The sequence below is a fragment of the Pteropus medius genome, unplaced genomic scaffold (genome assembly GCF_902729225.1).
Source record: "Pteropus medius unplaced genomic scaffold, Ma_sr-lr_union100, whole genome shotgun sequence".
Classification (NCBI taxonomy): Eukaryota; Metazoa; Chordata; class Mammalia; order Chiroptera; family Pteropodidae; genus Pteropus; species Pteropus medius.
In genome coordinates this window covers 11,877,745-11,901,724 of record NW_024354500.1, presented here as the reverse complement: position 1 = coordinate 11,901,724, position 23,980 = coordinate 11,877,745, and the positions used below count along the sequence as shown (strand labels likewise).

The following is a 23,980-nucleotide window of genomic DNA, read 5'->3' as shown; positions in this document are numbered from 1 at the left end:
CCCTTCCCATTTGTGTCCACAGTGATGAATACTGCAAAAACAGTTTCCTGGTTAGGTAACAGCAATGAAAAAGACATCCCAACACGTTGGTAATAAGATTTTTTCCCAGCATATATTAAAAAATTAATGACTGAATCATGTACATAAGCTCCAATAGTTTACATTGGTGAAACTAGAAGTAGGTTTCATTTTTAAACTGAATTTAACAAGTATAAGGCTTAGCTATCTCTAAAGTATTATTCTGGTAGTGTTTAAGAAAAGCAATCATCTAGAAACAATCCAGTAAGGTGCACTGTAAACGTTATGATTATAAATGTGTTTGGAACTGTCACAATAATGGCAGTATTTTGTAAAAACTTTTTAAAAATCCAGTTTCTCATAAATATAAAAACTGTCTTCAGAAACCTGGTTGGGGACTTTCTCCAACTCCTCCAGCCAGCTGAAATACTGCCACGCTCACTTCATATGCAAGGCTATCCGCACTTTCCTGTAAATGAAATTAAAGGAATTAGATGAGAAAGACAGGTCTACCAGGTTACTTGCAACTCTGAGGGAAAAGAAGAGCTTCCTGATTTTGTTTCACTAACACCTTTAAATGCAAACTTGTTTTCCATTTATTTCAAGGTCTTGGAATTTACTATTGAAAGATGAAAAAAAAGTCAAATTTGTACAAATCAGGTAAGTTCTTAGTTTTCATTCCAAACTGAATAAAGTCAATAAACTAGTTCTTATAGGCAGTGAGGCCACAATTAGCCTAAAAGTAAATAACTCTTGAGGCTCCAGATGTCCTCTCCTCACCCACCATAAGTATGTATTCACTATATTCCGGGATGGCCTAAGCTACTATGTAAATTAATTGAATATGTCTCTAAATCGCTATTCAATCCACTCTACTTTGTCTCCACTATGCAAACAATTTTATCAAGGGTTTAAGGTGACAGAAAAAGTACGTGAAGAGGGCAAATTAAAAAACCAGCCTGCAAAGTCTTGACCCTATCAGGAAAACAGCAGAGGCACAGAGTAAGGCTGTCATTTAAAGAAAATAATTTGAAAAACAAGTTGAAGGTCGAGACAAAGATGAATTTCAAGTAGCAGAGATGATGGTACCAGTTAATTTAGAAATGAACTTCGATACTGGTTATTTTCACAAAGCAACATGATTATGTTAAAAATACAGAAGGAAAGGATAATCTTCGGGCTGTATAAGCTTAATGTGTCAAACTATGAAGTTATTTATGCCACAGGTAGAAATATGACATGTTCAGGAACTCTAGAATAAATTTAAAATATTTGGAGAAATAAACTAAGTGGGTCTAATTTTGTAGTCTTAATATGAACCTAAAAGGCTCCATAAACAAATCTCAAAGACATTAAATCCTTAATTATCACTGAGATTCCAACACCATTATAGTTTTTTATTTCTGTTCTCCTACCACCCCCCACTACTTATGTTATTTGACACTCACTGCACATTTTTCAACAGAACTCTCCCAGCTTACTTGTGAGTCTGCTTCTGCATATACTCGGACTATGTCTTCTGTACCAGATGGCCGGACAAAAGCTCGGGAAAGCTCGTACTTCTTCACCAGGTCATTGATTGCCTCCTGTAGTCCTGGGGGTGTAACTGCTTGCCTTTCAGCATCAGTGGTGCTAATAAGTTGCCTGTCTGCAACCTACACACAAGCATTTCATAGTTATTACATTATACTCCTTTTTATGGCCATTTCAACAATAACAGAGCTACATTTCAGCTTATTGTACCACAAAGTACAACACTGAATTAGTGAAGTACCAGATTAAGCATTCAATGAAATTGCATTTAAATTTTTATTTCTGTCAAAATCAGGGTTAATTTCAACGTACTTATAGTTTGTTTCTTCAGTCTATACAGTACCTTTAGCAAAGAGAGAGAACAATTGCACAGACTGTCTTACAGTTACCACTAAAATAATGGCCAGTAAATACTGTATGACTTGTCATTGATCAAATATTAAAAAAAAAAAAAAAAAGATAAGTGGCAACCTATTACATAGGAGGGTCATGATGGGACTCTCATCATGCCAAAAAGTAATTTGAATAATCAGCAGCCATTTCTGTGAACTTCAGCATTTATAGCTCTTTCACAAATCTGTTTGTGTATTTGTAAACTGGTATAATTCTATATAGAAATTAGCCATTTATCTGAAAATTCTTTAAAAATTCTCTCCGTTCTGAGCCCATGGATTCTACTCAGCATCTAGCCTCAGAAAATACTCTGTGAACCAACAAAAATAAAATAAATATTTTCACTTTAAATGACAGGCTATCCAGGATTTGCTTCAAAATATGTGGAGAATGTACAGGGCAATAATTGAAATCTGTTGAAGCTGGGTACATAGGGGTTCGTTATTTTGTTCTCTCTACATGTACATGTTTTAAATTTTCCATAATAAAATTTTTTAAAAAGTGATAGATCATATTATTTATAAGTTGGAAACCAAATACTTTTTAAACAGAATGGTTCAAAGCTATTCTGTGTATTTTCTCGCATCTTTAAAAATTAGATGATGGAAGGCATATTCTATGTAATATATATGTATAGAATGAAATGACACCCTTGGGAAATATTTTTATATGGTGATATTTGACATAGCTTTTAGTTAATCTCTAAAAAAGATGTATTTTTAAAATCTTGCTCACACCTTAACTTTGAGCTGTCTGTTTGGAAGATCCGTATAGAGAGCATCCCACTGTTGTACAGTCAAGCCTTTCAGAGCCAAGATTGCCTCAATCACCAGCATGTCAGAAATAGCATCACCAGCTGCCTGCAAGATGGGGGGACACAATGGAAGAACCACTGTAATACAAGCAAAGCTTGGATGTGAATGCTGTCTTAGAAAACCAATCTCAGAATCCTGTGCTTCCTCCTCCCTCCATGCAGCATTACTAACTGGAGTAGATAAATGAACATTAAGGAAGGAACTGAAACTAGCTCTTGAGAAACCTGCCTTACATCTTCCTCTTTAGCTGTAAAATGAAATCAGACTGCATAACTCTTAAAATTCCAGCATTAACATCTTATGACTCAAATTTTTCTTTATAACTAGATCCCTTTTGAGATAATATACCATGATGATGGAGGCAGGCATCATACAAGGTAGTAGAGAAATACGAAGCTTTGGTGTGAGCCACACCTGCAGTTGGAGCCATACTCTGTCACTTGCTAGCTCTAAGCCTTTGTTTCCTCATTTATAAAATGGGAATTATAACTCCTCTCCCTGTGCTACTGTGAGGATTACACAGTGAGGTATGTAAAGTGTCCAAATTGTGCAAGATGCTCAAATGTTACTTCCATTGCTTTTCCCTATATTACGCTTTGCTTGCTCTTCCATTGCCATATGCTATATTACAATCCCAATGATCTGACCCACATGAGACAACCAATTATTTTTCCTGAATTTCTTCAAGGTAGGTTTTTAAAAAGTATGTTTAGCCCCATGTACAGTCAGTAGCTAAATCTGGTGATTCTAGGTGGAAGCTACTTATTCGACTTGAAAATTTTAATCATAAAATGGAGGAGGGAAGCACATAAATGTTCTGTCACTGACATTTCTGTATAAACCTCAACTGCATATACTACAACAAATAAGCCTCCAGGATTTCTCCACTTTCTTTTTATATAGCCCACTGTTCTGCCCACCTTCTGAATAATGAAAAGTAACCAAGAGCCCACCACCCCATCGGTTCTGACCTGGTTAAACAAGTCAATAACGTTTTCAAGCATCTTAGCAGCTTTCCTTTTCTTATCTTCTAATTCTTTTGCTAGTTCTCTTATCTTCATTTCAGCAGCTTTACTAAACAGTACCTGCAATGAAGCATACAAAATCACAAAGCACTATCCAAGTCCCAGTCGTAAGTAACTGTCATCCTAGCTAAACTACTTTTGAAACTCTCAATCTGGAGAAATGGAGGAGAAACAATGGCAGCTTTAGGATGTATGAAATTAATATAAGATCAAAGCAGAACCTAAAAGATACTACTAGCGGAAAAAAGTTCCTTCATGGATAAAACTGGTTATCAAAATTTAAAGAGCTGATTACAAAGAAAATACCATGTTCATAAAAGTGATCGTGCACATGATTTCATTATACTTGCCCCTAGGCCAGGTAAATCAGCTCCGTGCAGTCAGGTTCCTTAAGCCTATCTGTATTCATGCTTCTCTGAAGAACATAATTCATTGCTACTAGTATAGTTTTTTTGTCCTAAAATTAAGGATATAAGCTGGACGAAGTAGAAAAGAGGGTTTATCGTATTTATCACATTATGGCAAATCAGTGGCTATTTAATATACATCATGTTCCTCAAGATTCCTATCATTTTGAAATTCCTTGCCCATGATTTTAGTGCCTTCGAGAGGCCCAGTTCTGAGAAAGAGCAACATATAATGCTCAGCCACTTGCTGAAATCCATGTTTGTTGGTAAACTAAGGTGCAGGCTGGTCACTTGTTTGACTGGAACAGTTATACCCATTCATTTACTCTACACCAGAGTTGAGCAGTTACAACAGAGACATAGCCCTGAAGCTTAAAATATTTGCCATCTGCCCTTTAAATTCATTTACCAACTCCCTGCATTAGCTCTCTGAAGTTGTTTTTAATTGTATTTTCTAAGACCTTATTTTTCTTCAAATTATATTCATGGCCTCTAGAAGCCAATGTTGAAATTGAGGGAAACAATTTGACCAAGGTAATAGTTTCTTTTGGCCACTTCGAATCCATTTGGGAAATGAGGTGAAGTTTAAAAAACGTTTAAAGAAAAATTCTGAACCTTATGACTGTACTAAAATCCAGTTAATATACCTTAAAATGGTGAATTTTATGACAGGCGAGTTATATCTCAAAAAACTTTTTAAACATTCTGCTGAGAGCCATTAAAATTTGTATATGCTTTTTGCTAATTAAACTCATTTCCAGTTGTTTATAACTCAAATTGCAAGCTTTCCAACACTTTTCAATTTACCATACCTACTTGACTTTTACCACCTATGGCCAGTTTATGAAAATGTTTTAAATGATATATATAGATAATCTGCTTCTAAGAAAATTAACTGCATATTTTTTTAAAAGAAACTACGTTATAAAAGCAAATCAGTATTATTTCTTCACACTCAAGGAAAGCATTACAATCTAAAAAAAAGCCAGGTGCATAACACATAATATATTAAGTTAACCAAATAATCAAATTCTGTCATCCCAATCATTTCAATAAAGCAGATTACCTAATTACTACACAGAAACAGAATTCCCATCATAATAAAAGTACCAGCTATACTTGTTAGAGAACTTACTGTGCCATGACCATTTGCTTCGAAATAAACTCCAATATCAAACTCTTGAGCCTTGTGGTGCAAATGTTTTACACCAGTTTTAGTACAATAGACAGGTACCTATAACACATTTACGGAAACACAACAGCAGTTATTCAATTGGCAAATATTGTGTACCTACTACCCTAGGGATACAATAGTGAATAAAACCTCCTGGAGCTTAGTCTAGTGAGGAAGACAAACAGTTAAAATCCAAAGCGGAGTTACTATGGGGAAGAGAAAGCACTTAGAAGCATAAAGAAAAAGCAAGGTAAGAGTTGAGGGTACTCTTATAAAATAATGAAAGTAGGGGAGTGACATGATCCGTTTCAGAAAGCTCAGTTTAGCTATTTGTATGGAGAATGGCTTAGAGAAGGGGTCTGCAAGCCTTTACTACAAAGGGTCAGAAAAAAAAATATTTAAGGTTTGCAGGCCATTTGGTCTTTATTACGGTGGTTGTTTGTTAACCCCCAGCTTAGAAGGTTAAAAGACGGGGTCCATTAGTAGTTTTCTAGGACTAATCCTGGTAAGAAATTATGGTAGTTGGACTAGCAACACTGGATAGCCAAAATCTTGGATAGATCTGAGAAAGAAAAATGCTTAAGGAAAAACAGTACAAGACTGCAAAAAAAGATCAAGATCAAATAAGATTGATATTTGATTGGATTTAGGAGACCTAAGGAATGGTTATGGCTAAAAATATTTAATCCACAAGAGAACGGGTTAGGAAGTAAACTTCTGATGTATTTAGTTTCTTAAACAGGGTATCTGAACTATAAAATTTTTTTAAGACAGAAAATAATTAAAATACTAAAATAACAACCCAAGTACTGAAAATCCCTGTGAAAGGCAGGAAACTATATATTTAAGTCAGATCATAAACTAGCAATCTTCAGGTATGTTCTGTACCTACCTACTTACTACTACTTATAAATTCTGAATCAGCTGCCAAGACTTAAAGAGTAGGAAATTCATGAAAAATCAGATTTTCAGCTCCTCTTGAAGAATATGACTAAAGGTGACAGCGGTTGGCCTGGGTACACTCTTCCTAGTCCTTATTTACCTACTGTACTCATTCACTTCACCTATCCAGATCCTACAGGAATCTGACTTTTCCATATGCAAAGAATAACTAGCAAAGGCAGGAAGTTGAAAAGAAATACACAAAAATTGGAAACTACTACAGTACCTAGTGAGAAAAAGAGTGAAGGCAAACTGACCCAATTTTGGTCATGAATCCTAAGCTTAGAGTAGGTAGTGTGGTACAGAGAATATCATCTGGTGGATACTGGGGAAATAATTAGAAACAAAATCTACCAACCCAGAAAACTTCTCCACAGAAGAGCAAGAAAACAGTTTTATTACGGAATAAGCATTAAGCCAGACTTGTGATCCTGCAAAGACAAAAAACTCCCACCCTTTTATATTATAAAGATAACGAGTGACAAAGATTCTCTTCTCGACCAAATTTTTTTAGTCAGGCTCCTCTAAGCCTGAACAGGTCTCACATTGATCAGTTCTCCAAGAGACCAATTTTAGCCAGAATTTTGCTAAATCAGTTTGGCCAAAATCCACTACCCTCAATATGTGATCAAAGTCTTCATTTGCACCATCCCCCAGGTAGTTGTACCTGATAGGCCAGACCTGCTTCGGCAAAATCCTGTTAGGGTGACTTAGCCAGAATCATGCCAGACCCCAACAGGTGATTCCCCTTAGTAACTTTCTTTCCACCTACAGAACCCCTCCCCCAAACTTTGCTCCGTGGCTATGAAACACCTTTTCCATGTTATGTTAGGAGCTGAGCTCAATCTCTCTGCAAAACACCATGGCAATAGTCCCTATAACTACTGAACAGGTCTAGTTCTCAAGTATGAAGACTTCGCAGCCCCATCTGTCATATACACTTACTTTGTCTTAAATTTAACTGATAATTGAGGTGGCCACAGGGGTTAGCTAATTGCCTTTATCCAAGAAAATAATAAAACTTCTCATATCTCTATAAGTAGTACTAAAACTTGGAGCCAGACACCTAAGGTAAACTCTCAGGAGACTGGAAGATATGTGTGCTATCTTCCTTGATGTTTACATTTGAAAGAGGTAAACAATCTTGAGCTGTGAAACTGGGTTATTTAGCCTTTAAAATAGTTTATATTCATTACAAAGGAGAAGAGAAAAAATTTACAAGTTTTTAAGAGATGCTCTAAGAAAAGGGAGGGGAGAAGTCTCTTTTTGCATCAGGGACACTTTAATTTTTAATTTTTGGTTTGTTTACCCTTATATGGACAAAAGCTCAGCTTCATGCACTACAACCTATTCACTTTTATGAGGGCATTATTTTCCTCACAGAAATACCTTACAGTAGAATATAATTATTAAGAAACTACCAGAAAATGAAAATGGTTCAATACCTTCATAACTTCTTTAAGATAGCGTGTTGAACTTCCATTTGCATATGCAGTTTGTACAACACCAATATTCAAACTTTCCCCAATCTAAACAAAAACAATAATTACCTTGCGTCAAAAGTAAAGATGCTACAAAAGCAAAAAAATTCTAAAGGATGACAAAATTATTATCAGTTCAGCTGTGACTTAGGTTATGTAATAAATGACTCAATGAAAATTTACATGTAGGCCAGATAAAAAGCTAAAATACTTCTGAGCATTATTTAAAGCAATTTTACAAGAAATCCTTTAAAAAGAATCCTGTGGATTCTTGATCTTTATCTCTGCAGTTTTTTAAAGAAGTATTCAATTATTGAAGTATACCTTTTCCAGATTATAATAATTATTTCCCATTACATCCTATAAAGCTAGCCTGAGATTTCCAAAGAACAAAACAAAATCTCCAAGGATGAGATTTTCTGTTTAAACTTGAGGCTCTGGGGAGTGATGGTGGATCTCTCATTATTAAAGTGTCAGTTATTAAAAAACCAAAACCTAATAAAGCTTCAAATCATTAAACTTGGCCAGTCTAAGGAAGAAATGAGCCACTTTGGGTTCCAAAACAGTGCCCTAATGTTGAAATGACTGAAATTACCATTTCTTTTTGTATTATCTGGCCACACATGTAAGGAACTTCCCATAAGTTGTGCCTTTGAGACATTCAACTGACCTCTATAGAACTATTTCACATGTCTCATTTTAAAAGGTAGTCAATCTCCCACCATACCTCCAATAGGAGCTCTTTAAGGAAACTGCTAATGAGAGTTGCTATCTTGTCACCATCTATGAGATGAAAGTGGCCATCTGCATCATGATAATAATAAACAATTCTGTCTGCATCTCCATCAAAGGAACAACATCTTTCATTGGACTTCATTTCCATTCCTAGCACACAGATTAAAAATGCATTTCAGTCTAAAAAACCAGAATAAAACTCAATATAAAAAGTCCTAGGGTTTTCTCTTACACTCATTACAAGGGAAAAGTTTTTCATTAAAGTATGATCATAACTAGCCTTATGTGTTACACGTAAGCATGTAAAAATCCACTATGATTTTTCAAGAGGTATTTAAAATTATCCTTCCAAATAAAAACCAATGTCTTAATATTTAAATAGTATACAGGCTTATTGGTAGCTTTTACAGGGTAAATTATTTCACAGCTAATTGAAAAAGGAGCATTCAAAATCTATGCTGAAACTTGATGTAATACTAATTTTATAAAGCCAGCTGGTTTGAAAACTACGGGTATTTCTGAATGTAGTTTATCTAGTTCTATGATATCCTTTACATATAAAATAATCAGCAATAGATATGTGCTTTAATTCTGATAGTGATTTTTATTTGTTCACACATCAATAACAAACACTGGTAAGTAGGAGCAAACAATTATAACCAATGAAAATGGTTTGTGTAATTTGCATAAAGTTATTGAAATGTCAGCAATTGTTACATCATGATTTTTAGAAAATCTGGCTGTTCCTTAGCTATGACAGGAGTCAAAAGATAAATCTCACATGAGGCAACTAATAAGTGAAGGCATTTATCTGCAATACGAGTACAAGCTTTAGGAAAGCAAGGGCCTATGGTTTTGTTCACACCATAGCCCTAGAGCAGGAGAGAGAAAGAGCTCAAGGTTTAGTGAAAGGAACACTAAACTGAACTGTCAGTAAAGTCAAAACAATTCAATGAAAAGGAGTTTAAATTGGTCGCTTATTTAACTGAACATTTAAATGCTGACTACAGTGAGGCAGAAAACATCAGTGAGAGAAGCAAATGAATGGGGTCTGGGGGGTTCTGAAGAATGCATGTCCTTCCTGTCTGAAGCGGGTAGGAGCTACTCCATTGTGGTCGATGAATGCTGTGTAAAAATGGACATTTTCTAACTTTGGTAAAGAGAAGCCAGAGATTCAAATATTTAAGTGAAATCAAAGCATTTTTAAATGGTGGCAACTAATGCAATTAGACATACATACAACAGACTAAACGACACATTTGCAAGCCAGGTTTAGCCCATAGGCTAACAATTTCAGATTTAGAATGCAGCTAAATACAGAATATCTCTTACTACAACAATCTTGAAGAACAGTCTTCTTCCTAACATGTCCACACTGTGGAAAACGCTGATTTTGCAGACAGTTATAATTAAGCAGTTGCATTCCCTTTCTATAGTCTGTCCAATTCAGATAAGATGAAAAATAATGCTATTTACTATTTCTGTCCTTTAAATCAGTGCCAGACCAGCACCATTAACAAAGCCCAGGCACTTTATAGAAATGCAAATTTCTATATTGTACAAACTCTACCCCAGACCTACAGAAAGGGAAACTATGGGGCAGAACCCAGGAATCTGTGTGCTAACAAGCCCTCTAGGTGATTCTGATGATGCATGCTACATTTGAGAGCTACTGCTCCAGAACACCAATTTCCAAGTCTGCTTTCCTCACCAGATTTTCCACATGCTGTGAGTCCTGTGACTTCCAGGCAGAGAAAGTAGTCCATGCTTTGAACAGCACTGATGAGTGGAAAGATGCCCAGATGTCTAAAAGTGACAGAGCCATGGCCAGCTGCATTGCTCTTCACTCACTCAGCCACCTCCGTTTGTAAATGAGACTGAGTTCAAAGCTCTAAAAACACATTTTTACATACCTTGTGGAGGTTTCTGATGACTTTTCACAAAGTCAGCCCCACATAAATGATTGAGTTTCCCTTTGGTCCCATCATTATACAGCTGAACTGACAGCTCCTGGGAGAAGAAGTGTTCCATTTCTCTTAGCTTCAAGGCCCCTATGCCATTTGCACAGTCAACCTTAAGTGATCGATATTCATCTCCACTGCAGAAAGCCTTAAAAGACACAAGAAAGAAAAACTTCAAGTTCTAAAAGTTAAGCATAAAGCATGTATACATATATGTAAATATCTTCTATTATTTCAATTAGCTCAACTATTTTAAACCAAGAAACAAAAGGGTACACACATTCGGATGAAAACTGTAAAACAACAAAGTAAAATTTAAAATACCTTTTTTTTGTACAGACACTGGAACTGTTTCACTGATTGAATGACTTATGGAAATGGAGCTTGCTGAACAAAAAATTTAATGTTCAGGTATGAAAGTCTTTTTAAAAGAAAATGTTTACTAAAAAAAAAAAAAAAAGGCTGGTCTTGGGGCATGGAGTCTAAACCACCAGTAATGTGGCTAGGTAGAAAAGACAAACACTATCTGCCATCCCAGTTTTCCCAGCATTTTTATACATCGAGTAGCGGGGAGAAAGATGTAAGCCATTTTGAAAGAATTTACATTAGCCATAGACAAAAGGGACGGGAGAAGGTAAAGTGGGGCAGCTCTGAGATAGGCACAGCATCCAATGAAGAAGAGTTTGCTCCCCTGGATAGGTTGTGGGTAAGTCTGTAAAGCTCATGTGAAAATAAGAAAAGTGGAGGCTCCTGGAGCTCAAAAGCACCTAGCTATTCTCTTCTTTAGAATAATTGCAGAAACAGCCAACTAGAAGTTAATCTGAAGTTCCAAAAGACATGTATTGAATGTGAGCAATCTTGTTAGCTGATCCACAGCTATTAGCAGGCTATTCTCTCTTTCACTCTCTTGCCACTGTAATTTAACTTAAAACATTTCAAATTTTTTTTTTCTTGTTAATCTTTATTAGAATTTAGCCTTAGTTAAGCAGGGTCCTTTAAAAATATTATTATAGTCTATATTACATGATAATCATTCAAATGTGGGAATGGCATATAGATGAATGAGCAGTAAAAACATGTCATTCTCCTCAAAGCACAAACACCACTGAACATGTTCATTTTTTCCCTAATGTCAATCTCCTCTCCTGTATCCTCACACCAGAATATAAATTCTATGAGAGCGAGGGCTTTGTTTTGGTTAACTGTGCCTAACCAAAACATATACTATTTATTGATCAAATGAATTATATTCCTTAAATCTCATCCAGGTTTAACAAGTTAATTTCACAAGAAAATTGTTCTCAATAGTAGATGCCTCAAGTATGATGCCAACAGCACCCACATTAACTTGCTTAAGAGCAAATTACTCCGAATGAATACTCATGTTTGTTCCCCCAATGATCTCAGAAAGTACTGTGTTCCTTGCCAAGTGAGTGCCAACAGTAAGGATACAAAGCCCAGACTCTGTGGAGCCCTGGAAAGAAAAAAGACACATGCCACCATTTTTGGAAATAGGAGGAGTGAAAAACTATGTAATTTAGATAAATCGTTCAAGTGATGTTATTTTATTCATTTGCAAACTCTGATCACATTTTCACCTGTTTGGTAAGTTCCACAAAAGCCTTAGAGAGCTTCTGGTAGTAACCTTCTATGGTTGCCTTTCCATATTGCCCATTCGTATTTCGACAGTATACCATGTAGTGCAGCTGGGGTGTTGTTAACAAGCCATAATCTGTCACGGAAATACAAAAAGCAGTTTATCATATTTTTTAATAAAGTTTAAATGGATTCATACTGTAGGAATTTTATGGTAACAAAAAACACAAAACACTAACTTTCAAACTATCTAAACAGATATCCACTGAGCTCATTACAAATGCATGTCACACTGTGAATATTTTATCTATAGTAAGAAATACATATCTGGCCTTTGTCTCCTTTCCTGGCATAGCTGTTAAACTCTTAGAACTGCCTAAGCAAATAAGAACAATAAGGTGTCTTTTGTTAATGAGGTGACTTTTGGAAAGCCCCTAGGTAACCTAAGTATAGGGGCTGACTGCCAGGGGAACCAATCATGTAATTAAAAGGTTGGAACTTTCAGCCCCCCTTACCTCCCCCACCCAACTCCAGGGAGGAAGCTGGAGGGGCTAGAAACTGAGTTCAGTCACCAGTGGGCAATGATTTAAGTAATCATGCCTATGTAATAAAGCCTCCATAAAAACTCAAAAGACCAAAAGGCCAGGTCTCCGGGTTGGTGAACATGTGGAGATTTGGGGAGAGTGGCACGCCCAGAGAGCACGGACACTCTGAGTCCCTTTCCACATACTTTGCCCTATGCGTTGCTTGAGCTAGCTGTTCCTGAGTTAAATCCTTTATAATGAACTGGTAAACAAGTAAGTAAACATGCTACTCTGAGTTCCGTGAGCTGTTCAGCAAATTCATCTAACTCAAGGAGGGGGTCATGGGAACCTCCATATGGGTCAGAAGTCCATGTGATTGGGATCTGAAGTGAAGGGGGCAGTCTTATGGGATTGAACTCTTAACCTATAGGATCTGCCACTACTTCCAGGTAGATAGTGTAAGAACTGAATTAACTGTTTTGTGGTACTGAAAAAGAGACACTGAACACAAACTCAATTCTAAAAGAAATATAAACTACTATCTGTAGCAAAAAACACTAACTTTCATTCAACAAAGAGCAAGAGAAAAGTAATAATTGAGTTCTGTTTTTAGTAACATTGCAAACTATGTAATTCAGATGAACCGTCCTGAAAACCAAAAATGCTAGATAAAAGAAAAAAAAAATTTCTTTTTAAAAAGAACTGTAGTGCAAACAAATTACAGAGGAATTAAACCAATATCTATGTGGAGAGGAACTCCTAGATTGGAGCTAAAGGAAGCTAGTTTTACATTTTTCAAAACTGGAAATTGAGCCATGTTTTCAGTACAAAAAAGTCTGTGGGTTTAAGATGGGGAACCCAGTAGAAGACCAGCCCCTCATGAAGCTAAAGCTCCACAGGACTATCCTTCAGAGCAAGAGTGACTCAAAAGTGAATAAGCTCCACGCCCCTCCCAGAAAAGCTGTCTTGGCATTAAGCACAGCATAGAGAAAAACCCATCCTTGAAGAGCTGTCACAAGAAAAGCCTCCCATGGGTTTCCAGCCCAAATCACATAACCACATGGGTCTAAAAGAACTCTGTCATCAAAGAACCATGTCATTAACCAGCCAGGTAGTTCTTCCAGCAGAAACAAACACTAAACTTGGCCAGAGAAAGTTATTTTCATCTGCATTTTTTTAGTGAAACAGATGAATGCATATTGTGTAGTATGGGTAAACACTGTTTATTGAGACTTTTATTTCAGTTATATACACAAGCACACATATACACATCATGATACAAAATGGGTTTCTTACTATGAGCTGTGAATGCAGTGAAATAAGACTACAGGATGGTTGTACATAACGGGCATTCAGAAATGTCTGATGAATACATGAATGAATAAAACACTATATGTAGCTGGAGCTATCACTGTGATGACGACCACTCAGACATCATGTAGAATGAAAAGGAAAAGTGAAGAATGCCCACACTGAGCTGGAAAAGAAGCTTGCTTAGGAGATCAACAAGAATTAGTAGTGGCCAAGGATGCATGCAGAAGCTTAAAGAAGAGGGAGGTCAGTGTTGAAAACTACCAAGACATCAACTGAAATAAAAAATTTTAAATATAAATTCTGAGAGTTATTTTTAGATTACAGATCTCTTTGAGTATCTGACAACAGCTATGAAGCCTTTCCCTAGAAGTTAAGTGCATGTACAGGTAACACTCTACACACTGTATCAAGAGGGCCACAGGGTCCCCACTTAACCAAACACTCCTGCGGGTCCCCAGGCCCAGGTTGAGAGTCACTACTTTATAAGAGCCATTCAATTTGGCAATTAAAATTCAGAGGAGTGTCGGGAGATATTTCACCGGAAGGGCAAGGATGAAGATTGCCCTGCAGTAGGCATAGCAAGGCCTAGAAGACAAAGAATTAAGCCAGGCATGCTCTTGGAAGAGGCCAGATTAACTGTGAAGGGAAGACACAAGAGTTAGAAAGGAGGTAGAAAAGGTTAAGAAATTTTTAAGTGAGAAAAACCTGACACTAGTAAAATTCACCTTCAAGCAACATGGAGTCATTGGATTAAAAAGGGGCACAACCGATATGAGAAGAGAATTCTAGCCTCTATTTTGTTGCATTTAACACTTCCTCACTTAATAGGAAAAAACCATCTGTAAAACCTTAAACTGATTACAAGTAAGCCAAAGATATTTTCCATCACTATTTGGCAGGTAACAGCTGATTCCACACATGTTCATCTATGAAGGAACACCTGATATTGACAAAAGCGAATGAACATCTTCAGGTAACCTCAAGGGTTTTTTATATCAATAAATTCAGCCTTATTAAAGAAAGTTGTTTAAAATCAACATTTCCTACATATAATCTCCTATAGGTAAAACAAATTATACATGCCCCTCAATTGTTTTTTTAATATTAAAGGCTAGTATTTTACATCTAGGAATTCATTTTTTAAAAACTTTTTGTTTATCTGCATTTTCAAACTTTTCTAAAATAAGTATGTATTACTTTTATAATTTTTTAAAAAGTTTAAAGATTAATTTAATTTATAGCTCAGTACATACCATGGAACTGACCTCCCAAAACAGTGACACCATCTATTACAGACTGTGAAAGTTTCTGACTGCTGGGCCTAGGAGAGAAAAGAAAATTATACGTCCCATCCTGAAACCAATGGGGTTGCTAATTCTGAAAGCGAACACTGAAATGATGTGCTACAAATTTCAGAATAAGTTCACTGTATATTAACTGAAACCTGTCAAGTCTGAAAACTGAAAAAACAATTCAGGTAAAGTATAAAGATTTTTCCAGTAGTCTTTCACAATGTATTTCTTGAAAAAAATTTTAGCTTTTAAATGAATTTAGAAAATCGATATAAAGGATACAGTAATTACACCATACCCAAACTTTTCAAGTTTGACAACTACAAATACATCGCCTCAGAACAGTAACAAATACTGAAAGCACAGTGTGCATAATGCAGTCCTGGGTATTAAACCACTAAGGATACAGAACTTATTTTTCATTTTAAAAAGTCAGGACAAATTATTGGAAAATAAAGCAGATCATTATATAACTGCCTTGTAGAAAAAGATGTTCTATAGCACTTAAACTAGTTAAGGTAAGAGGTAACAGGTAAGAAAGAGGTAAATACATGTGAGATGGCTTTACTGAGAGATGCTTTGCTTCAGAATATAAGCCACTTGGCTATTTCTGCTACCTATAATAGTGGTGATTATGGAATCAATAGTATTTGGAAGTCCTTCTGAGAACACATTTAAAGGTAAAACACCAGTCCAAGGCATTAAGAGATTGACTAGAAATTTCCTTTAGAAAGAATCTGGCTAAAATCAAATCTGTTCTTGCAAAAGTGAATGCTTCTGTTTCAAAGTACACTTTTAACCTGACATTTTTCAAAAATACTTGTTGTAAAGGGAGGCAAAACCTGACAAATATGTAGAAATAGTTTTACAGTGAACTCCAGCATGGGGAAAATGATATAAATATATGAACCGACAATAACACAGATTATGAGTCTCTAAAAACAATGAGTTAAAATCATGTGTTCTTACTCTATAGTGGAAAACAGTAAACCTTCAAAAGGGAGTGGGAGACATTTATTAAGTGCTTCTCTCATGTCAGAAAATACATATTCTGCATACATTATGTCATGTAATCCTCACAAAAACTTTATCACCAATATTTATAGAGTTAAATCTTATAGTGTTAGAGTTGGGGTTCAGACTCCCAAATCCAAGTTGCAGTGGTGACTTAGTTCCCACATCCTATTACAAAGGCCAAGTAGGGGAGAAGCCTCTACTTCATTCTTTCCATCTGTCATGGGTACTAAAACTGACAGAATCATTTATACTGAGTTCCCAAAGTGGCTTTCAGCAGTAACTCGAATGGTCACCTGGTATCTCTACCAATCACTACGAAGGCATCTTGTTGCAGATCTACCACTGCTTTCTCGCTGATGTCCATCAACACGCTCTGCATATCTTCTTCCTCAGCATTTGCCAAACAGGTAGCATGTTCCTCCCAGGAAGGTGCCAACATTTCACCCAAAGGATCAACCAATTTGACACCATTGTCTTCCTAAAAAAAAAAAAAAAAATGCCATCTGTGCATATTCATGAGGGTGAGTTGAAGTAAACTCAAACTGTTCTTCCTCCTACGAAAGACCGTGATAGCTGAGCAGCTTCACCTGTGACCTCTACCTCATGCCAGGAACTGGAGTAGGTGTTTTATATACATCAGCTCAGTAAATCCTCATGACCCCGTGTCAATCTAATAATGCTATTATTATTCCTGAGAAAACAAAGATTCAGAATGAGTAACCTGCTTATGTTCATACAACTAAGTGTCAGTGCTGATATTAAAACATCAAGTCTATATGACTCAAACTCAACAGCCACTATGCTAAACTAGTTTTGTTAAAAGGCCATCATCTGTGCATTAGCCATCAATTAACTGGCTAGAGCACAGCTAGAGCAGAATGAGTGCACATAGAGATCTTTCTCACTATGACTCTGAACTCTATGCCATCCTGCTCAGTGTATCAACCAATGGGTGGCACAGAAGCTGAAAACTGACTTCTAATTCTGTTCTGCTCAAATTTCTGGGGGGAAAAAATGTGTAGTTCTGAGAGTGAATGTCAACTGAAAGAAAGAGCTTAGAACTGTTTTTAAGAAGTGCTTTTAGAACTAGCAATAAATGTGGGGATCTGCCTACAAGTCAATCAATTATGGCAATTTAGACATTTATGGATTTACAGCGATGCACATTTAGAAGTTGGACAAGCAATGTCCTCTTGTTTGGGAGGAGGTTACAATCCTTCACTGACCTACATAGCTTTAAATTGCTGCTGATTTAGCTACAAAGGCAAAAATCTAACGCCCTAGCAATAAGAAGCATATTATTCAAACCATGTATTAATGAGCTATAGGCAATACAGAATAAAATAGTTTGTGTCGAAAGGAATACTTTGATAAAGATGTAATTGTCATAGACACTAGAACCATCGACCTCATCAATACTCCACCCAAAGCTCACTTTTGGATTCTGGGAGCCATCTGTGTGGCTGTTTATTCAGAACAGGAAACTATTCCTTAGCTACAGAAAACCTGTCTGAAAATTTTCAGAATATTCTAAGTCTTTGCAAATGTTTGCCCTTCCCCCCACCTTGCCTCCAATCTCTTTGTTCTCTGCCAAATCAACAAAGGTGACTTTTTATTACTGATACTGTGACAATATAACTGGGAAGGACATTCTGTTATTTCTCTAATATGCACAGTCTCCAAAAAATTAGTCTCATTTCACTCTCTCCACACCCTCTAAAGAGTCATAAGTTAAATGACTGCTCATTAAGAAAAAGCTGTTTCGAATCCAAAGGCACATAACAAAAAGACACACTCTTAGAATTAGAAATTGTACTTTTGGTCAAACTGCTCAGACACTAAGGTTTTGCAAATAAAAGTTTGCTTTATCAGAGCAAGAAATGCATTACCTCAGGATTGTGTGATGCTGTTACCATGACTCCTATTGTAGATTTTGTATGTTTTGACCTCAGGACAGCTAACAATCCCATGCGAAACATGACATGATCAAGATGTTCTGCTTTCATTCGAAATCCAGCAGTCCCATATTGAAGAATGAGTCCATTGGGCTTTGCATGTAATGCTGAGTGTTTTGTAACAGCATCTAAATCCATGTCTACAAAATTAAGAAATATTTTTCAGGGATGTTAAGATATCTTTCAAGAACCATTAGCTTCAAAAGCTGCCACCCCAAACTAATAGGCATGCCTCATTCTGAACCTCCCCAAAGAACCATGTGTGGTAGAAAAGAATGGGAGAATAAATCCTGGGAGTTAGTATTACCTAGAAGATCTGCTCAACTTACATTGTCCACTCTAGAACAGATTCAGGGCAGAGATTAGATTGTCCTCAACTCATGTCCCATTTTGGTTCCAAGGCTATTCCTGGACCCACGGCCAACTTAAAATGGTCCACTCTCAACTGGAATGAAGATTCCACACCTACATTCAGAGACTTCTAGAAGATCAAATATCACCTCATTTAACAAATAGGACAACCTAAGCCTGGGCCTCATTTAAATAACCTAAGTTTTACATGGATAGCTGGTGACAAACTGAGGTCTATGGTCATATTCTTAAATGAATTGGACCTACATATCCAAAATCTCTAGGAAATCTGTGTAATTCTTTTGCAATTCTTCCCGGGCTACAGAAACATATTTCCAGGGGAAAAGCAAAGGGCAACAGCCTCTTCTCCAAGACTGCCCAGACCGCCTAATACACCTCGTAGTGGATTTTTTTACTTTCATAAAGATCAGGACACCTTTCTAAGTTAAGCTCTGAAACTAGCAATATCTTCCTTTCACCTTTAATTTAAAAAAAATATATTAAACATCAGCCCTTAGGCCACTAGCCCTAGTCCAATCAGCCACTTCCTCTTCTGGGATACTCCAATTTTAAGTGGATCTTGGGGTTTCCATCCTCAGTTGTATGTACTATATTCACTTCCTGATCAGTCAATCCCATTTCCAATCAGCTCAGAAATGAGCAGCAGTCTCACGAATACCAGCCTGGCTACAAGGCATATCTAGTAGATATTGCGAGTTTGGTTCCAAACTATCGCAATAAGACAACTATGGCAATAATGCCAGTCAATCTTTTTGCTGGTGAAGGGTCTTGCCTTTAATTTGTAAAATATGCGACGGCTGTGAAGCGCAATATAAAGTTAAGCGCTACAAAATAAGGTACGCCTGCATCTTGTTTTCTTTATTGTCCTTTATTGTTTCAACGAACAAAAGTTAAAGGAAATGGTGAAACATGTTTGCTTTTGTCCGGCTGGAAAAAGCTAGCAAGCATTCAACAAACTCAATTAGTTTGGTCCAAAGTGATCAAATCTTTTTCACAAGCAGGAATGTATTTTGTTAAAAAATGACCAGTCGGTAATGTGTCAGGATTATTCAAAGGGCGTAAACCAGCCATGTTAAATCCAGAACTTCTTTAAAAAAATGTTAAAATAAAATGCGTCCGCCCTTTAATGCGTTTTAGGTCCTAATACTTTCAGTGGGTATGTGAACGCTTTTATTAAAAGTACTTTCAAGTCCATACGGTGTCTACACTGAAAAACTTAGATGTCCTCCTCTCCTCCATTCCATCTTCAACACCTCGTCCGTTCCTCACCCCCTCCCCGCCCCCACCACGCCTCCGCCCCCGGAATCACCGCACATTTCCCGGACCGAAGCCCCGAGGTCCCCGTCCAGGCTGGTGGACGAGACCCGCTACCCCTTCCCCCAAACAACAGACCCTCGAGCCGGCCCACCAGCCCGCTCCGGAGGCGCAGTGGCGGGTGGGTGTGTCCCGCGCTCGGTTCGCCGGTCAGTCCGCTAGCCAGCCCACTAGATCATGAGTCGGCCGAACCCCTGTGGACCGGAATGTCCCCTTTCGCCGCCAAGTCCCGGGGCCCCGCTCACTTCTGCCGGAAGACTCCCCGTCACTCCTACGGCACGGAACAACTAGCTCAAGACGACGCCTGACACCAGAGTGGAGCTCTCGGAACCCGCAGACGTGGCCCTGCGTGGCTTCCGGCCGGCCGCCACGCCCCTCAGCCAATCACGGCGGGGGAGGGTCCGCTGGTTCCGCCCCACCCCACCCTCTGCGGGTCGCGCGCAGCTCGCGCCTGCGGAACTGCGGATCCGCGCGGTGAGCGGGCTTGGGGCTATTTCCTTTGAATGACCTGGAAGGGTGAGGCAGGCGGACGGTCGCGGGCCTTCCGAACACAGCGACCGGCAGATACGGAGCCCCACCTCCAGTGTGGGTCTCAGGGTGTCAGATCTCGCGCTCCAGGGAAGCCGCCGATCCTAGTGGTCCTGGATGGGGGGGTACCAACTCCGATTTGAGGCCTCTGATAAGGTGGCCTCGGCCACAGTAAGCGCCATCCAGCCTCCCGTATCCCCTTCTCGGTTCTCGAGGTTCATCTCCCAAACCTTTGACGCCGAGAAGCCTTCTCAGGCCGCCACCCTCTCCCCATCTCCCCGCCTCAGCTCACACTAAACGTCATTTTATTTATGGACCTGTAAGACCTCCCCTAAACCTGGGCCCCTCGGGGCAGAGGCAGATGGAGCCAAGTCGTCCGGACCGCCCATGATGCCGCCCCCGGGCGGTGTGGCTCTCGGGAGAGGCGGAAAGGCCCACCCAGGAGGTGGTCCGTGGCGCTAGGGCCGAGGGGCGACAACTGGCAATGGTGTCGGAGGGGGCCTAGAGACCTCAGAGCCGGGGAACCCAGAGCTCAGCCCCATCGGCACTGCCGACCCCTCGCCGCAGAGTCAGGCTCCGCCAAGCGTAGTACCCGGGGAGATTCGAAAGCTGGGACCCTTGCCTTTCCCAGAATTCAGGCTTGCAGAGTGTCTGCAGGTGTTTGCCAACCACCTGCAACCGAATAATTCAGAACACTTGTTGAAAGTCTAAATTCCCGGATCTAGATCTAGCTCGAAAGCGAGAACGGAGGAAAAGAGACTGGAATGCTGCACTTTAACAAAGTGATTTGGGGAATGTTGTGCATACAACATAGATTTGGGGGTCAGGAGATAAAGCAGAAGAGTGTAAGTGTTCTTGTTTGTGCCCCTAGTTCTCAGCGCCTAGCATTCCTGCAAAACTGCTTCCACGCAAAGGGAACTTCGGGAAATTTCGCTGGACACCGACAACAAACCCAGTGTCCCTGGGCCTTTCCAGCTGTCCTGGGCAAGTTGATTTCGAGGCGACATGTCCTCCGCTTCTATGAAGGAATGCCTGCAGCTTCAGATACTGGAGATGGAAATGCTGTTTTCTATGTTTCCTAACCAAGAAGTAAAACTTGAAGATGTAAATGCCCTGACGAATATAAAGAGATATTTGGAAGGCACAAGGGAGGCGCTGCCACCAAAAATTGAATTTGTGATTACTCTCCAGATTGAGGAGCCCAAGGTAAGTGCCCTCAGCTCTTTTGTTGCCAGGTACCCAGTTTTTCTTGGAAACAGTTGGAACGTGAGCTTTCAATTCAGGAAAGAAATAGAGAATATTCTAGATGCATATTTCCTTTACTTGCTTGAACGCAAAATACGTAAAATACTGGATTTCTTTTAAATTGTCTCAATAAATATCCTGAATTTTACTTAAATATGCACACCTTTTTAACAAATATGCCCAATATTTTTATTAAAAACATCTTGGCCGTTTTATACTACCATTATTATTCTGTGCACGCATCTTTTTTTTTTTTTTAACCAACCCAACCATTATAGTATGGACTATCTTGTACCATATATCATGACTTCCACAAATCTAAATATTGCCTTTAGCAAAACTGGCTTTTCAGGAGTGAATGAATGTTTCTTTGGTGGCACCCTAACACAGAAAACAAATACAGATAGACAATCTAAATACTAAAAATGAATTTATCTTCTGACTCATATATCTCTGACAACATTAGCATAGCATTGGTAACAAATGGACCAGCCATTTGAGAACCACTCTTCTAGTTTTTTCCTACTCATCCTTAGAGAAGGCTTCCTGGTTCCCCAGAATAGATTCAGTCTCTCTGGTGACACATTTCAGTGGATCCTCGTATTTTTCCATGGTAATGCTTCTCATTGAAATTAAATACTTGATATGTGTAATAATTTGTTTAATGTCTGTCTCCTTCACTAGGCTCTAGGCTTCATAAAGAGCAGAACTAGTGTCTTTACTTCTTTATTCTAGCATAAAATAACTGGCACATAGTTAGGTGTTCGATAAATATTGGAACAAACGAATGCATAAATGAAAGGAATAGTGTGTTTGTTAAATACTTAGTATAGTGTCTGGCACATAGCTGGTACTTCATAGTAGCAATAGCTGTTACATTTATCAAAATCATGCAGTTGCCATTGACAAACTAGCTTAAGTGATTTTATGGTACTTAAATCTATTTGATTTTCATTTTAAGGTGAAAATTGATTTGCAAGTAACCATGCCTCACAGCTACCCCTACGTAGCACTGCAGCTGTTTGGACGGTCATCTGAACTTGACAGACAACAGCAATTGCTTCTGAACAAAGGTCTCACTTCTTATATAGGGACTTTTGATCCAGGTGAGCTCTGTGTATGTGCAGCAATCCAGTGGTTACAGGATAACAGTGCCTCCTATTTCCTGAACAGAAAGCTCATTTACGAACCATCTGCACAGGCAAAGCCAGTCAAAAACACATTCCTCCGAATGTGGATCTACAGCCACCATATATATCAGCAGGACCTAAGGAAGAAGATTTTGGATGCTGGGAAAAGGTTAGATGTGACTGGATTTTGCATGACAGGAAAGCCTGGTATAATCTGTGTGGAGGGCTTCAAAGAGCATTGTGAGGAATTCTGGCATACAATTAGGTATCCCAATTGGAAACACATTTCCTGTAAGCACGCTGAAAGTATTGAAACCGAAGGAAATGGGAAGGATCTGCGCCTGTTCCATTCTTTTGAAGAATTACTCCTTGAAGCCCATGGTGACTACGGATTAAGGAATGACTATCACATGAATCTGGGCCAGTTCTTAGAATTTCTAAAAAAACACAAAAGTGAGCATGTTTTCCAAATATTATTTGGAATTGAAAGCAAAAGTTCAGACTCCTAGGAAGCTATTAAAAGGCCTATGCTTATATTTCACTAAGCAGTATCTCTGTTAATAAAACCAAAATAAAAAGACTGGTAGCTGTTTAGTGTCCTCTGTGAGAAACCTAGCTCCAGAATTTTACCTGGTGATGAAACACATGGGCCTTTAACTTTGTGACAGTGCAATTGTGATGTTATCTCTATGTTCTTATGTTAACTGAAAACTATTTAATTGTAAATTAATAAAACAGTCAATTTAACTGGTGAAGCTGATTTGATTAAAGAGGAGTCCAAAGCCTATAGTTAATGTCAATAGTCAAACTGCAGCTCTAAATTCATAAATAGGAATAACATCTCTCTCTTTCATGATACTAGCACACAGATGGCACATCACATCTTCTTTCACTATTGGAGATGAATTCCAAATCAAGTTTAAAATAAGAACAAAAAGAGCAAGTTTACTACATTTCTTATTGTATGTTAAACCTCCTATTGTGAGTGTTTTTTTTTATTAAAACTAGATCTTAACTAATGGCAAAGGAATCATAGTAATGAAGTCTTAGGGGTAATGAAGGTGACACCTGTTCTTTGGCTGCTTACATCAGTTGATCAATGATACTAAGGATAATGAAACCAATATTTTTCAATTCTTATCCACAAAAAAAGATATGGTTTCTTGTCTACAGAGTGCTCCATAGGTAATGAAAACTGGCAACCTTTGC

At 38.2% G+C, this 23,980-nt stretch overlaps 3 protein-coding genes and 1 long non-coding RNA gene across 11 annotated transcripts in view; 2 read left to right on the top strand and 2 right to left on the bottom strand.

The window, feature by feature from the left end:
• The window catches only part of DOP1A (DOP1 leucine zipper like protein A), an 86,856-nt gene extending 84,847 nt beyond the window's left edge, over window positions 1–2,009 (top strand). Inside the window, exons 39-40 of the mRNA XM_039852978.1 lie at window positions 625–678; window positions 1,484–2,009. The gene's annotated coding sequence lies outside the window, so the exon portion shown is untranslated. The remainder of the gene's footprint in view (window positions 1–624; window positions 679–1,483) is intronic.
• On the bottom strand, window positions 87–20,260 carry PGM3 (phosphoglucomutase 3). 4 transcript variants are annotated; one of them, XM_039852984.1, is made up of 14 exons: window positions 20,114–20,237; window positions 18,512–18,627; window positions 18,117–18,322; window positions 16,521–16,705; window positions 15,172–15,239; window positions 12,083–12,216; window positions 10,437–10,632; window positions 8,516–8,673; window positions 7,753–7,836; window positions 5,327–5,425; window positions 3,731–3,844; window positions 2,682–2,804; window positions 1,500–1,673; window positions 87–487 (listed from the first exon to the last, which is right to left on the bottom strand). In XM_039852984.1, exons 3-14 carry the CDS (start codon window positions 18,318–18,320, stop codon window positions 398–400), a joined length of 1,629 nt encoding a protein of 542 aa, XP_039708918.1. In that variant the 5' UTR covers window positions 18,321–18,322; window positions 18,512–18,627; window positions 20,114–20,237; the 3' UTR covers window positions 87–397. The 4 variants fall into 4 exon arrangements, with proteins under 4 accessions (XP_039708918.1, XP_039708919.1, XP_039708917.1 ...); XM_039852985.1 differs by having other exon boundaries at window positions 18,512–18,663; window positions 20,114–20,233; XM_039852983.1 differs by lacking the exon at window positions 18,512–18,627 and having other exon boundaries at window positions 20,114–20,260.
• On the bottom strand, window positions 9,105–10,430 carry LOC120594836 (uncharacterized). The gene is made up of 2 exons (XR_005650710.1): window positions 10,235–10,430; window positions 9,105–9,648 (listed from the first exon to the last, which is right to left on the bottom strand). It is a non-coding gene; the product is annotated as an uncharacterized LOC120594836 (long non-coding RNA).
• RWDD2A (RWD domain containing 2A) lies at window positions 20,259–23,518 on the top strand. 5 transcript variants are annotated; one of them, XM_039852998.1, is made up of 3 exons: window positions 20,259–20,342; window positions 21,268–21,602; window positions 22,603–23,518. In XM_039852998.1, exons 2-3 carry the CDS (start codon window positions 21,402–21,404, stop codon window positions 23,278–23,280), a joined length of 879 nt encoding a protein of 292 aa, XP_039708932.1. In that variant the 5' UTR covers window positions 20,259–20,342; window positions 21,268–21,401; the 3' UTR covers window positions 23,281–23,518. The 5 variants fall into 5 exon arrangements, with proteins under 5 accessions (XP_039708932.1, XP_039708931.1, XP_039708930.1 ...); XM_039852997.1 differs by having other exon boundaries at window positions 20,303–20,384; XM_039852996.1 differs by having other exon boundaries at window positions 20,340–20,453.
• Window positions 23,519–23,980: the final 462 nt, after the last annotated feature.

Coding starts and splice junctions, on each gene's coding strand:
- PGM3 (XM_039852983.1), bottom strand. CDS start 18,320: ATGGATTTAGATGCTGTTACAAAACACTCAGCATTACATGCAAAGCCC. Junction 7,837..8,515: donor TTAAAGAGCTCCTATTGGAG/GTATGGTGGGAG, acceptor GTTTTTGTTTAG/ATTGGGGAAAGTTTGAATAT. Junction 5,426..7,752: donor ATCTTAAAGAAGTTATGAAG/GTATTGAACCAT, acceptor AATGTGTTATAG/GTACCTGTCTATTGTACTAA.
- RWDD2A (XM_039852998.1), top strand. CDS start 21,402: ATGTCCTCCGCTTCTATGAAGGAATGCCTGCAGCTTCAGATACTGGAG. Junction 21,603..22,602: donor TCCAGATTGAGGAGCCCAAG/GTAAGTGCCCTC, acceptor TTTCATTTTAAG/GTGAAAATTGATTTGCAAGT.